The sequence below is a fragment of the Leuciscus leuciscus genome, assembly GCF_965113295.1.
Source record: "Leuciscus leuciscus genome assembly, chromosome: 5".
Classification (NCBI taxonomy): Eukaryota; Metazoa; Chordata; class Actinopteri; order Cypriniformes; family Leuciscidae; genus Leuciscus; species Leuciscus leuciscus.
The window spans coordinates 39,459,757-39,474,432 of record NC_138729.1 but is presented as its reverse complement, the minus strand read 5'-3'; the positions used below and the strand labels follow the sequence as shown (position 1 = coordinate 39,474,432).

Genomic DNA, 14,676 nt, shown 5'->3' with positions numbered 1-14,676 from the left:
AAAAGTTCATTTTTAGTTTCATCTGACCATAGAACTCTGTCCCTTTTGAAGTTCCAGTCGTGTCTGAAAACTGAATATGCTGGAGTTTGTTTTCAGATGCGTGAAGAGGATTTTTCTTGAAACCCTACCAAACTTGTGGTGATGTAGGAGCTGTTTGATAAAAAAAAATTAGGCTTTCTGACCCAAAGCCTCAACTAATCTCTGCAATTCTCCATCTGTGATCCTTGAAGAGTCTTTGGCCACGCAAACTCTCCTCCTCACCATGCATTAGAACGATATAGACACACGTCCTCTTCCAGTCAGATTCATAACATCTTTAGTTGGTTATAACTTCTTAATTATTACCCTGATGGTGGAAATGGGGATTTTCAATGCTTTGGCTATTTTCTTACAGCCACTTTCTATTTTGTGATGCTCAACAATCTTTTGCTGCACATCAGAACTATATTCTTTGGTTTTACTCATTGTGATGGATGATTAAGGGAATTTGGCCTTTGTGTTTCCTCATATTTATTCTCCTGTGGAACAGGAGGTCGTGGCTGGACAATTTCATGCTCCTAGTCACCGTGCTGTGCTAAGAAAATGTAAATATGAACGGGAATATACTTCAGAGTTATTTTACTCTTAAGAATATATAGGGGTGCCAATAATTGTGGCCAACATGAACTGGAGAAAAACATTGATTTCATAATGTGAGTTTCCCCCCACTTTTTAAATTATTTTACTTAAGAGTTTTGTGATTTTTTTTAAATGAAAAATCAAAAGGATAAACAATGCAGATTTATTTTCACAGCCGCCTTTGCTCACATTTACCAAGGATGCCAATACTAGTGGAGGGCACTGTACATTAATAGATACAGGAGAGACCTGAGGGACATATAATTGGCTTAAGAATTTCATTAAAGTATGGGTGTTTTGGACATAGAGATCACAACCATTATTGATTCACCTGTGTACACTTGTCCATTATTAGATTGGTGGCAAAGGCTATCTGACCTTTGAAATGCTCATGAGTAGCGATTATGAGCCGCTGAATGTCATGTGCACTAATGCCCTTAAACTTCACTTCAGATTGCATCTGATCTTGCTGGTATTTCGGCCCTATGTCTCTCCACCACAGCTGCTCCATTGTGTCCTACTTACAGTATATCGTCTGTGTATCATCCATCAGTGTGTCTTTGCATGTCATCTAAAGAAGAGCATGTCATTAATGGAAAATTATTTCCAATCAGATACCAATTGTCATGTCAGATTGTATAGCTTTTTGAAAATGCCGTCAGTTTTTCTCAAAAAGGAAAGGCCAAGTCCACATCCCTGAGCTATAACTGCATGACGAAACCTGCATGGTGTCTTCAACTATCGGCAAGCAGCATTCGGATAGCCTTACTCTCCCTTGCTTTCTTCTGGATGGGTTTATGCAAAGCTATTTTAACCTAGTTTTCCTAAAAACTAAATACTATCTATTTTTATGTTACTGTACAATTGGGATAGACACAATAATCTCTCATAAAATAGGTAGACATATTTGGTCATTGAGATAACTGGGGAAAAGTGTCCCAATCAACCTGAATTCACCCCTAATAAATAGTTAAACAGAAATAGGTAGAAGTAACATAATTCAAGCAATGAATGTTCAAGCAATGAATGTGAATCTGTTTCAGTTACAATGGAATGTCCACATTAGGATAGTGACTAGAAGCAAATAAATAAGAACTAGTAGGTACTGTGACAAAGTTGATATACTAGTCACTGTAGGAAGCACAAGAATCTAAACAATTGAAAAAATTGAAAAAGATAGGCTACTAATGGATTACTTATGGTAATTAAACCCCAAGTACTAGTGACATAAAAATAGATACTAATTAGTTTAAAGGAGTAAATGTTTGTTATGGGGGGACTGTCAAAGCTCAGCTGATTTCCACAGATACCGTCATCCCTCTTCTGGTCCCTAGATTACGCGCATCTGCATCGCAGCACAGCGCGCGACGGCCTGGTTCTGTCCATGGTGCTAGTTATCACTGCGCGAGAGGGAGATTTATTCACTGAGGCTGGAAACAGCACTCTCTCTCTTACACACTCTCTCTCTCTCTCTCTCTCTCTGTGTGTGTGTGTGTGTGTGTGTGTGTGTGTGTGTGTGTGTGTGTGTGTGTGTGTGTGTGTGTGCGTGCACACATGCACGTATGTGTATATTTAGGTACTGTATGAAAACGCCATGTCGCCCTTTGTCATTATAACCGTTTTTGCTAATCTACTTGCAAACCACGCGAGCGCGCGCACACAGACACACATACACATCATGCATCCCCAGACCACACGCACACCCCCTATTGCGCGACGCGTGTAGCGCTGTGCAGATCACACACACACCATGGTGCGCCGAGCAAAGGCGCAAAATGGCACACAAGCGCGATCAATACCTCACTGCACGGCACAGGCAGAGACGAGCACAGCCCGCATGCAGCCGAGACGCTCTTCCCGCTCACCCATTCCTCTCCCACCGGCTATAGGTCATGCAGAGGTACTGCGGGGGGACAAATGTTTTTTGTTTGTTTTTTTACCTTTCATCCAGTCCAGCACCTGCTTTGGGGACCATTTGCTTATGGGTTCCATGACCAGCGCCATGGCTGGTGTGCGTTGATTTCCCGGTTGAATTGTGTATGGAGCGCCCGGACCATCCGAACCCAGAGAAACAGATCAGAACCGCCGTTAGATCACAGGGGCACATGTGATTCCGTTACATTGACGGCAGCGCGCGCGCGGCAGGAGTCTTGCTGTTGGATACATCCTCGCGGAGGACTGCGACGGAGAGATCCACGCGCGCGACTCTAACCCGCCCCCCCTCCAGCGCTCTCTCTCTCTCTCTCTCTCTCTCTCTCTCTCTCTCCCTCTCTCTCCCAAGTGTGCACCTGCTTCTCCAGTCTATCGAGTGGAGATGTGGGGGGGGGGATGTGTCTCTCGCCCCCCTCCCTTCCGCGCTCGCAACGCTGCAGTATCACATGGGTCAGCGGTTCCGTGAGCGTGGGGACTGTTCGGTGACACTACCGATAAACGCTGAACAGCTCCACTGGGTCCGATACTGAGCGCGAGATGCAACCGAGTGCCTTGTAAACGGCTACTTGGTATGCGTGCTTGTATGCGTCTCTCTCTCTCTCTCTCTCTCTCTCTCTCTCTCTCTCTCTCTCTCTCTCTCTCTCCCTCTCGGTTCCCTCTCTCTCGGTTGGACCGTTTCGGGTCTACACGAGCTCGCTCCTCCGTCGGCGTCTGGAAAATTTCTGCGCGCCCGTTCGCTTACGTCACCGCAGCCCAATATCACTCATATGGCAAAAGTCAGAGTGTGCGCCAGCTAAACCAATAGCTGCTCAGCAGAGTGAGGTAACCGCAACCGACCGAGCCAGGGAAACCGGGTCACCCGATCAAATAGACAGAGCATGCTCAAATGATCGCAAATGCACAGAAAGACTAAATAGATTGGGGGTGCTGGGGCTCCGGCTGTGCGGCAGTAACAATCAAGAATGTGCGAGACATGCCAAAAAAAACATGCCACTATCTAAGAAATGTATATCATTGTGTATTAGGTTTTGATTGTTGTTTTGTACATTTGTTTCTATTTACGTAAATATATATATATATATATATATATATATATATATATATATATATACTTCTATATATGAAGTCCGTCGAACGTTTTTCTTTAATATTAACATTTTTATCAGGCTCCTATATGTATAGGTTTCTATACTATCCCATTTCTGAATGGGCTGAGGCTTGGATTTAGTGAGTTTGAAGTGAAAGTATTTGATGAATGTATACTGTGTGTGGAGAGCATTCACTCAATATTATTATCTCATTTTTGACAGAGGTGGCTTTTGGAGGCTTCATATATATATATATATATATATATATATATATATATATATATATATATATTACATTACTTTTTTATTTCATCCTTTTATCTCCTGTTACACCACTGTATATATATATTTTTTTAACTTTAAAATTCATTTTAGTTCAGAAATTCAAAACATGCACAAACATCTCAAAAGGTGCATTTGACTCTATAAATTGCATTTATTTATCATTTATATATTTTCTTTACTTTACAGATCCAGCACATAAATTAGCATTACATCATTGACCCATTTGCATTTACATTCCTGTCCCACTACCACAGGACATCAAAATATGGCAAGGAACTAGATTAAATGCTATTTTGGCCTGGGCAACTTCCAGGACTAGCGGAGAGAGAGAAAGAGAGAGAGCGGTCCATCTGGTATTATGGTTTGCGACATGGTGCCAGGCTAAAGAGCCCGTTTAGATGCCCACAGAGCAGCGACAAGAGTGTGAAGTAGCCATGTTGGCACAGCTCAGATTAACACACACACACATGCAAACACATTTACAGATCACAGTTAACAGTTAATCCTGTTGATGATGCTGTGAGTTTGGCTCCTGTGTACCGGTGCCAGGATATCAGCATGCATACAAACACACATTACTCATGGTCCATTAACTGTTATGTCTGCACCTCCCTGAATGTGACGTCAGAGCGACGTCAAAACATCATGTCAGCAAAGGCACTTAAGCTATTTCCCTTCATTACTACAATAAATTGAAATTCCTAATATAGCATATATTAATGTAGTGCGTGTATTTTAGCTGTAAACATCGATGTAATATACAACAGTTGAGGTCTCACAGCTCTGGGTTAAGGACAATGCCATGGCCAGTATGACATAACCCTTGATGGTGACATTGGCCGCCGTTCCGAACGCTCCCAGCAGAGGGCGCGAGCACAATATCAGCATTTGTTCTCTGCGCCTGGGTGTCATTTCACAGAAAGAACAGCAGGTGGCAGTATTTAAAAACACTTATTGAACAGTTTCACATTATTGAAACATTACCAAAACATCTAATGGAAAAAGGAATTGATTTAACTGAATTATGGCATTATATATAGAACTGAGGACATAAGCTAATAAAGTTTAAATTCATTATTACCGCTTTATTATGATTACAGGGAAAGTGAAAGTAGCATTTAGCAGCAGGAATGATGGAGATAAACAACATTTGATTGGCTGTTTAGGAGGAAGTGGTAACATTTATAGATGTCATTACACAGTTTACACATGACAGCATGACTTTGGTTCCTCTTCTAAACATACCATGTTGATGGAAGCTTACAATGGAGGAGCAGAGGAGATGGGAGGATTGTGGATGAGTAAAAAGAAAAGAGGCACTCTGCTATGACATTGGACTTGTTTGTGGGTTTTCTGAGGAATTTGCAGTTGGTCACAATTTGTCAGTCTATGAGGTCTGGAAAGGATGAATTAGCATTTATGAAAATGTAAATTAAAACAAAAAGTTAAGTTGAACAAAAGTTAAGCTCTATTGACAGAATTTGTGGCAGAATGTTGATTATAACAGAAAAACATTTTAAACATTATACCAGAACTGTCCCTCAGTTTTTTGTTTGTTTTTTATATTAAAAAAAAAGCACAAATTGCAGTTACAGTAATAATTGCATAGGCAATTTAGTATTTACAATGGAAGTAAAGAGTTCAGCAATCTGGAAAGTCTAAATATAGAAATGTGAGACTCGTGTTTGTTAAAGCACTCATATGAATAAAAAATTAAATAAAAAAATTTAAAACATTCATCATTCACTACTATTCTATCTGTAAGATAGAAGCCAAAATCATACTTTCGAGGTGGGACTATTTTATAGGTGGCTGGATGAATGTCTGGTTGTGCATTACTAATAATAATATAATTAATAATAATAATTCCTGTGGGTGGAGTTTGTTCCATGTTAACACAGGGCATTACAGATAGTTATGTCACATTGCTTGTGGATATCATGCTAGATAGCAGGTACATAATTTAGAAGTAAACTACTGTCCAAAAGTCAGTAAAAAAAAAAGAAAGAAAGAAATTAACACTTTTATTCAGCAAGGATGCATTAAATTGATCAAAAGTGACAGTAAAGACATTTATAATTTGACAAAAGATTTCCATTTCAAATAAATGCTATCAAAAAAATCCTACAAAACAAATTATATCACAGTTTACAGAGTTTTTTCAGAATTGCTAATAATAAGAAATGTTTCTTGAGCACCAAATCAGCATATTATAATGATTTCTGATGCTGAAAATTCAGCTCCATGAAATAAATGATATTTTACAATTCAACATATTTCACAATATTGCTGTTTTTACTGTATTTTTGATTGAATAAATTTAGCCTTCATTGTGAGCATAAGAGACTTCTTTTAAAAAAAAAATACTGACCCCAAACATTTGAACAGTAGTGTAACTTTACATAGACAAGGTCACAAGTTATCACACCCTATATGATAGCATGTACTGTATATGCGCCAGAGAAACAAGCGTGCAGCCATCTTTAGAATTTTGTCTTTGAACTTCCGTTTTTGCGCTAGCTTATATTTCTATAGCATCCGTCTCGGAGAGTAATAAGCTTGTGACATGGATTTACATATTGCAGAGTTAACGAAAGTTATCATAAGCATTGTAATGTTTGAAGTGGATGTCATAACAAATGTCTTCCATCATACTGTGGAAATACAAACCAGAAAAGACAGAGCACGAGCGCAATGCTGAAAAGGGGCGGAGCTACATAAGGTCTATACTTTTGAAACACTGTGTATGTTAATGTTCATTAGTTTTGCTTTACAAAAATCCTGGCATGAGTCAAAACAAATCTCTGGTAATCAACATGCCACAAATGATGTGGGTACTGAACGCAGAACATTCCTTTAACAACACAGATAACTTTAAAATACATGTGTTGGTCAAAAGACAGGAAGTTTTATGAGGGCAGGAGTGTGTTTATAGGTGTGGCTACTCATCTTCTGAAATTCGCAGCACAGGTGAGCTGAAGTGGGAGGTGGCTGGAGCTGAGCAAGTGCTCAAGTATCGCACAACATTATTGGATGAAGAATCCAGCTCTTCTTCCTGACTGGTTGTCTGTTCTTTGGCTACAGTCAGGCTGGTGGACACCAGTGCCGGCATGACGTCAGCGCCCAGCAATGAAGATCCACAGCACGCCATGTTTTCCATATGTTGACAAAACACCTCCAGCATTTGGACCTCCAGATAGCCATTCAACATGGAGTTGGTGAGCCTTCTCTCCCAGCCTGGGCTACTCTTCATGACAAGATACCCCTCGTCCTGCTGGCTTACACCCATTGCTTGTTGACTTGGCTCCAAAGAAGGCTCCAGAAAGATCAAGTCTTGAGATTGAAGCAGTGGCCCGTCGTCCGGTGGGTTAAGCAGGTTTGAGTTATGAGGACTCCAGTGCTCCAGTCGGTCACCTGCAAGCCGGAGGTCTGGATAGTCCTTGTAGAAGCTGGGACAGCACCAGGAGCAATATAGAGTCATGCCCAAGTGTTCCTCCCTGCTACAGCTGAGAATGGGCATAGCGTTGCTGGGTGCAGAGGACCGGCACTGCCTTGGCTTCTCCAGGCCTTCGGGCCTGCCAGCTGACATGAAGAGAGAATGTTTTAAGCACCGCTATAACCAGCCTCATCTTAACATAGCACAAAATAAATAGGCAAAAAATATGGAAATTTGTAGGAAAGTCCAGAGTTTGGAGCTCACTTTATACACTGTGAATGACAGTTTGAATGTCTCCATACAAATGCCGCTTTTGTGCAATTCACTTGGGCACTCACCAAAATGAGGAAGTACTTGGAATTATTTTCTTAATTTTCCTTTGTATGTATTGTTGCTGTGAGCCACTCAATTGAATTGAAATATTAGCTAAAATGGACTTGGAATTTTGTTGGTTTATTCTATTGCACAATATTATCACTTAAAGTTTGCATGAAACTGAAATTACGATCATCTTTTATTCTCTATTGTGCTGTTTATATGAGTGACAGGTTCTTGAATAAGAAATGTTCTAAATTTTTTAAATAATCATTTCAAATTGATTAGATTGTTGTCGTTTGTGAGTGACAGGTTGCTGGAAGGGAATTGTCACGGCAAGGGGGAAGGGAAGTTAAAGTTTTTGACTAAAGATTACGAAGGCATATGAATTTTTTTAATAATATAATTTATAAATAATAATAATAATTTATAATTAACACTGCAATATTTCATTAAAAATAAGAATGGACCCTTTTCACATTTCCAGGGTTCTCAGAAGCGGAAGTCAGCATAGTTGGGTAAACTTCTATAGCAGTGAATGGGAGATGACAGCAAATATCATTTTTGTATTTGTATTTGCTCTAAAAGCAAAAGAAAAATTTTGTTATAGTTTTTTCACAACTTTCCAAAAGAGGGAAAAAATATAGAGATAGATAACAGCAGTCAGAAGAGAGAAAGATGTCCAATTTGCCATCACTCCCTTAGCAGTTGTATTACAAACAGCATTGCAGCGTTAATTCGTTTTTTTTTGTCATTTACTCCCAAGGTAATATCACTCAAAGTATAGCGTTATAAATGTGTATTACATTTTTTAATAATGAAAATTTTCAAAACTTTACTAGATTTGCAATTTTGAAAGTCCGTGAAAAATTCCATTATCAATTTTGATTTCATGGTGACTTTAAATACATAGTTCACTCCAAATTATATATTTTTAAAATGTCACCATTTACTCACCCTCATGTCAAAAACCTGTAAGCATTTTTTTTTTTTTTATAAAATGAAAGTTGTTTTGGATTTTCATTGACATATAAACAGTTGAAACATTCTTCAAAATATATTCTTCTGTGTTCTGCTGAATAACTAAAATCATACAGCTTTGTAACAACATTAGTGCATAAATTATGACAGAATTTTCATTTTTGGGTGAACTATCCTTTTAACCACATGCTCAAATGTAACACCTGAATTTAAGTGGCTTTTCAGTTTGTGGGTTAAAATTATCAGCAGCACCACACTTCCTTCCTGAATTTTATTTTTGTATTTATTGACTGTTCCCAGGACCTGGGCCACATTCATAGTCTATAAGTGATATTGCTTCATTGTTCATCTCCCAATGCTATCAGTCATGACTTTATGTTATTTTTTTAACACAACCTCACCCTAATAACCCAGAATTCTGTGGTCTCTTACCTCTCACAGTTCGTGGTGTCAGAGGTGATCTGGCAATGGCGTGTGTCATGCAGGGGTCGGGACAGGTCGTGAGGGTGGATGGGAGTGTGTGAGACCGTCCATCATGATTTGTGGTGTCTTCTGTGCAGTTCAGAACATGAAGGAAAGCTTCTCCGAGCATGATAGCCACCTGCGCACACAAACACAGATCGAGCTCCAGTGAATATACATTTTAATATTTTCTCAAGAAGAAACTTAAATCATATACAAAAACAGAGTATAATCATAAAATCAAACATAAAAAAGGCATAAATGAAATCAAACTGAAATAAGGAATTAAAAAGAACTGAATGACAGAGTATAGTGCATACTGACTGCACTTCCTTCCTGAATAAGTTCTTTAATAAAATCTCAAATTAATCAAATCCTTTCAGAATATAGATTACTCCAATTTATGTAATCGGATCACACAAAATACCCCAAATAAACTGTTCAAAACCAGCAGATCGTTATAGCCTATAGTCACAACTATCTATAAAGACATCTATAAGAAACTTACCAAACGTTTTAGAGTGCTGTGCCTTTTTGTATGGTTGCAGAAACAGAAATCTCAAGAGTGACAGTAATGCTCAGTAATGTCCAATCTATAGTCACTTCCAGATAGTTCTCTCATCTATATATCTGTCTTTCTGTCTATATATCTATGTCTGAGATGTTTTCTCTGAGCTGGCGTCTCTGATCTGGGTAGCAGCAGAGGAAGTAAGCAGTTATAGATCACAAACCCTAACACACACACACACCCAAACACTTACACAGATTAGGCCTCTGCTTGAACAAAGCAGAAGTGAGAAAAGTCTTGTGGCTCCTCTTCTCTATTACAGATTGCCACATGTGACTGCAATTTCAAGTTTCATTATATTTGCACTTCGGAACGTTTTCATAGAAAGAGCTCATAACTAAGGTAAGCTGCTCATCTGCTTAAAAAGCCCTTCACAGATGCAGCTATAGCATAAACAGACATAGGAGGGTCTGACTTTATTCCTGGGGTTAAACGTGAGTTTTTCCTTTTCACATCAATACTGTATGGCAGAGCATTATTTGGTGCAGAACGCACTCACATCAAACTATATTTTTAACATGTTGGGAGGGAAACTGAACAGGAAGGTCCGCCGTCGGATTTACACCTCAGGATTTCGCGCGTAAAAGCACAGCGGAGGTAAGAATCTGCCTCTTCTGTGGCGGACTCAGACGCCCGCTGATTGGACAAGCGGAACATCACTCACAACATGGCCCCGCCCCCACCCTCCCATTCAACCACTGGCTCTCTAATGTAGCCCTGTGTTTACTACAGAATTAGTGCATAGCGGACGACAGTCTCCTGAACTGTGAACTACGAATCACAAAAGATAACCTGTTAGTTTTGCATAAAAGAAGAAAAATATCCCAAACTCAACATGCCCAAGAGAAAGGTATGTAGAAAAGCCGAGCGCGGCGCACGGCTACACTTTTGCCCTTACTAATCAGTCGTGAAATTAGGAAGCCCTCGAGACAATGTTTTTTTAATAAAAATCCAGGCGACTTCTTTAGAATCAGTGGGCAGATAAAAAATCGTTGTTAATTTTGCGATTTTTTCTGCCGGACCGCGGTGTTTTAGTCGACGGTGGTGCGTTCAGCAGGAGGGTTTTAGTGGAGCAGAGCTGTGCTGAAGCTCGACTTGATCTCATGCCCGTGGAACCGCAGCCATGCTGCCCTCTCTCTCTCTCCATCTCCAACACAGCGCGACGTGAAAACCGACGATTATAAGCGCAATCGTGGTCCAGGCGCCGTAAAATGGGGATTAAAAAATAGCTGGATAACTCTAATGTTCTGAATGGTGGCAATTTTGCGAAAAGGCGCTCGCGTTTTTAAACAATTTTAACGCATTTTCTTTGTTCGCCATGGAAGAGGAGTGTCATAACGCCTGCTTGCCGCCAGGTGTCAGCGTTGAGGCGGGATAATCGCGCCCCTCCTCCTTATTCAAATGTGTGAAGCCTGTGAAGTGAAATGCCTTCGTGCAAAATAATAAATAAAAAATCGGCTCACCATTTTGCACTGCCGTCCGCTGACTTATAAATAAACTTATTTGCAAAGCCTCTCTAATAAAAGTTATTTGAATTGTAATAGAGCTAACCACACGTTTTTCAGCCTCCCCAGCATGTTGCTCACATTTACAAACATGCAGAACACCAGATCCCAATGTTTCTACAAGTTTCCTTTTTGGTTTTCCCGCCATTTATGTTAATACAATTATAGATCATGTTCTAACTTATGATATTTGTTTTGTTCTTTTGCAGGGAACTGATGGAGAAGTCAAGGAGGAGGTACTGAAAGAATATTCTAAGAATATCTTAAGCAATTTTGGGTTGCAAATTTTAAGTAATCACAACCATTACAAATGCATTACTTACTCTATATCTACATTTACACTTATTTATTTAGCGGGCACTTCTTGAATTACAATTACTGAATCGAATTACAAACGAGAAACACCACAAATAATTTGTCATAAGAGCCAATAACAGCCTTTATGTAGTACTTTAAACTGTGCTGAGTTTAAAGTATAAGCTGGCTTGGTACACAAAGAAGGTGAAATGGAGAGAAAGAACAAGATTTTTTAAATAGGCGTTACAGTAAGTATCTGTTCTCTCTTACCTGCCCTCAAATAAATAGATTTTTTTTCTTTCTCCCTTTTGTAGCCGCAGAGAAGGTCTGCTAGATTATCGGCGGTAAGTTGTTTTCTTTTTAAAGAGATTTTTAATGTTACCATTATATAATTATTTTATTTTTAAGAAGTCCTCAAATGTCTTCAGGAACTTTAAACATAGTTTCGGAAATTATTAGCACTGTCTTGCCAGACTTTTCCGTTAAGATGATCTGTAAAATTCAGGATAGGGCAGAACAACAAAGACCATGCTGTGCTCTATTTTAACTATTCATATGTTCATTGTTTAGGTATGCAGTTTTCTTATCAAACAGTAAGTTTGTGAATTTATCATATATTTTCTTTTCCCTTCAGAAACCAAACCCCCCAAAACCTGAACCCAAACCGAAAAAAACTCCCAAGGTACTTGTAGTAATTACACTTTTAGTGAACACACTTTTACTGATACTCTGTGTCACTTGTTTCCATGATTCGGTTTGTCTCATATGGATTGCTCTATAGTCATTATTTTCCTCTCTGACAGAAGGAGAAAGAAGTGAACGATAAAAAGGAAGAGAAAAAAGCAAAGGCAAAGGCTGAGGAATCCAAGGAGGAGAATCAATCAGAAAATGGCGAGACTAAGACCAACGAGGTAAAAAAAATTATATATAATATATACACGCACACACACATCGGTCTACCTCAAATCATACACTTTATTACTGTCACTATTAAACAACCTTTACTTGGCTAGTCCCTTGAAAGAAAAGAAAAAAAAGTTTAATTTTAAAGCTTTTTAATTCTTCCTAATAACATTTTAAAAATACTAAGTAACATGGTTCAATTAATTCCCTAACATGAAGACATTGATAGCCTAAACTAAAGTGAATTTTCCAAATGTCACCTCCTCTATTTGTAAAGAATGATTCTGATTGGTGCAAAGGCATTCCTGCTTGATTCTCATGGGTTTGTTCCTTTTATTCCACAGGTTGAGAAAACTCCAGAAGAGGAGGGAGAGCCCGAGAAGGAGGACCCGAAGACAGAGTAGCACCACGCCTGTCCATCCATCCGTCCATTCTTTCTCTTTCCCCCTTTCCTTTCTTTTATCTTCCTCTCTTTCCCAGTTTTCTCTCCCTCTCCAGCTCTCTCAACAACCTCCTCTCTGCCCATCACCACCAGAAGAATATTTTTATCAGCGAATTTGTAAATACTGGTTCAGGTTTTTAGCACAAAAAACAAAGCTGACTAAACAAGTCTTGTGTTCGGCCGCGGCTGTATCAGGTGTTTACAACACGAGAGATGTGGGAAAAGGCGGCATCTTTCTTTCGTTTAGTTGATTTTCTGATTTTAATTCTTTCCTTTTTTCTTTTTTTTTTAAGCGGATGGTCTGTAGCTTGGTTTTGGAGTGGGAGGTGGGAGGAGGCTCTCAGTCTGTATGTCCGTTAGTGCTTGTGATGTTGCTCTGGAGTCTGTAACGTTTCTGTACGGGGTTTGTTTTATTTTTCTTTTAAATGTAATGGATTGTCTTTAAGAAAGAGGAATGAGTTCAACAAATGTAGAAGAAAAGAAAGAAAACAACTAAAGACTGCTTACATTCCAGGTTCAGCATTAGATGGTGACTCCTGGTGTTTTTAAGAATCATACCACCTTTGCAATTTGTTGAAACATGTAACTGGGCTTTGTTAGGAGGCCAGAACAACCCTTCTGTTATTATAGAGGACTTTTTTGAAATTACAGGATTCAAAGAAAAAAAAATTTAAGCGTTTTTTGGAGTTTTTTTAACACTGAAAATTCATCTGTGAAAAAGTACTTAGTGTCCCCTATAATTCTCTCGGTCTCACTCAATAAAATCCATCATTGGAGTTTTCCTCATAATGTCTGCTGTGGTCTTTTTCACTGATTTGGTCACTATGTATTAAATACTGTCTTAAATACAGAGTTTCTCTGCATATGCTGTTCTATTATCAGTTATCAAGTGTTTATAACAGTGGTTGATGCAATTATCTAACTGCAATAGCGGATTTCACCACTGGTTCACGTTGCATTTAAATCTTAACAAATGATCCTAATCACAACAGCTGAGACAAACACTGTAAATACAAATATGAAAACTAGATTGTTTATTTGTACTCTTTCCCCTCCCCAATTTTATTGGTGTGCATCTGCTTTATTTATTTGCACATATGAATGCCATTATAAATGTATATTTTGTTTATCATCTTTAATAAAAAGATTCTGAGACAAACTGGATAGAGAGCAAAAAGGATTCAGTGAAAACAACAAAGCTTTAGAAAGCTTTTGTGGCTTTAGAAAAAAGCTTATTTTTTTATTTAGTGTTAGAAAATTGAGTGTCCCTTAGACATTAAAACTGCACATAAATGCATTTTAGATAGCTTTGAAAGCTATGATTCCGACCCTTGCTGTGTGTCTCTAGTTGATGAATGAATGCAAGCATCCATGACCTCTTAAGTTTGAGGCAACACACTGACAGCCTAAACATATTCTGCTCTGCTCTTCATAACTATGCAGAAAACATCAAATCAGGTCAAATAATTTGCGTATTAACGTTTTAATAACTTTATTGTAATAAATCAGAGGTATCATGTACATTACATAATGAAGTGAAACATGCAATAAAGAACAAACAAAAAAAACTAAAAAACAGGGTGAATTATTTCTACATATATCCAACAGGGTTACATTTTGTTAAAGAACTAAAATGTATGATGGATGTATTTTAACACTTATTCGATAAATGCACATTACATAATTGTATTACGTAATATTTATGACCTATTCCTTACATAACACCATGTATATGGCACATTGATTGTAGTATGGAAATGTTCAGATGTTCAGAGTATGGAAATGTTCAACATATCTTATGTTTAACCCACACACGCTAGACCTGTGATCCTCAATATGATGTT

At 38.6% G+C, this 14,676-nt stretch overlaps 3 protein-coding genes across 3 annotated transcripts in view; 1 reads left to right on the top strand and 2 right to left on the bottom strand.

The window, feature by feature from the left end:
* Positions 1 to 2,861, bottom strand: part of LOC309498914 (connector enhancer of kinase suppressor of ras 2) — a 39,666-nt gene extending 36,805 nt beyond the window's left edge. Inside the window, exon 1 of the mRNA XM_082169885.1 lies at positions 2,559 to 2,861. Within this exon, the coding sequence (XP_082026011.1) occupies positions 2,559 to 2,622 (64 nt within the window). The 5' untranslated portion in view covers positions 2,623 to 2,861. The remainder of the gene's footprint in view (positions 1 to 2,558) is intronic.
* Positions 2,862 to 5,493: 2,632 nt separating this feature from the next.
* Positions 5,494 to 9,870, bottom strand: LOC309498929 (uncharacterized protein). The gene is made up of 3 exons (XM_082169916.1): positions 9,626 to 9,870; positions 9,088 to 9,256; positions 5,494 to 7,505 (listed from the first exon to the last, which is right to left on the bottom strand). The coding sequence occupies exons 2-3, from the start codon at positions 9,245 to 9,247 to the stop codon at positions 6,865 to 6,867; spliced, it is 801 nt and encodes a 266-aa protein (XP_082026042.1). The 5' UTR covers positions 9,248 to 9,256; positions 9,626 to 9,870; the 3' UTR covers positions 5,494 to 6,864.
* Positions 9,871 to 10,371: 501 nt separating this feature from the next.
* On the top strand, positions 10,372 to 13,621 carry hmgn7 (high mobility group nucleosomal binding domain 7). The gene is made up of 6 exons (XM_082169923.1): positions 10,372 to 10,535; positions 11,400 to 11,426; positions 11,802 to 11,831; positions 12,122 to 12,169; positions 12,291 to 12,398; positions 12,735 to 13,621. Exons 1-6 carry the CDS (start codon positions 10,521 to 10,523, stop codon positions 12,792 to 12,794), a joined length of 288 nt encoding a protein of 95 aa, XP_082026049.1. The 5' UTR covers positions 10,372 to 10,520; the 3' UTR covers positions 12,795 to 13,621.
* The last annotated feature ends 1,055 nt before the right edge of the window (positions 13,622 to 14,676 follow it).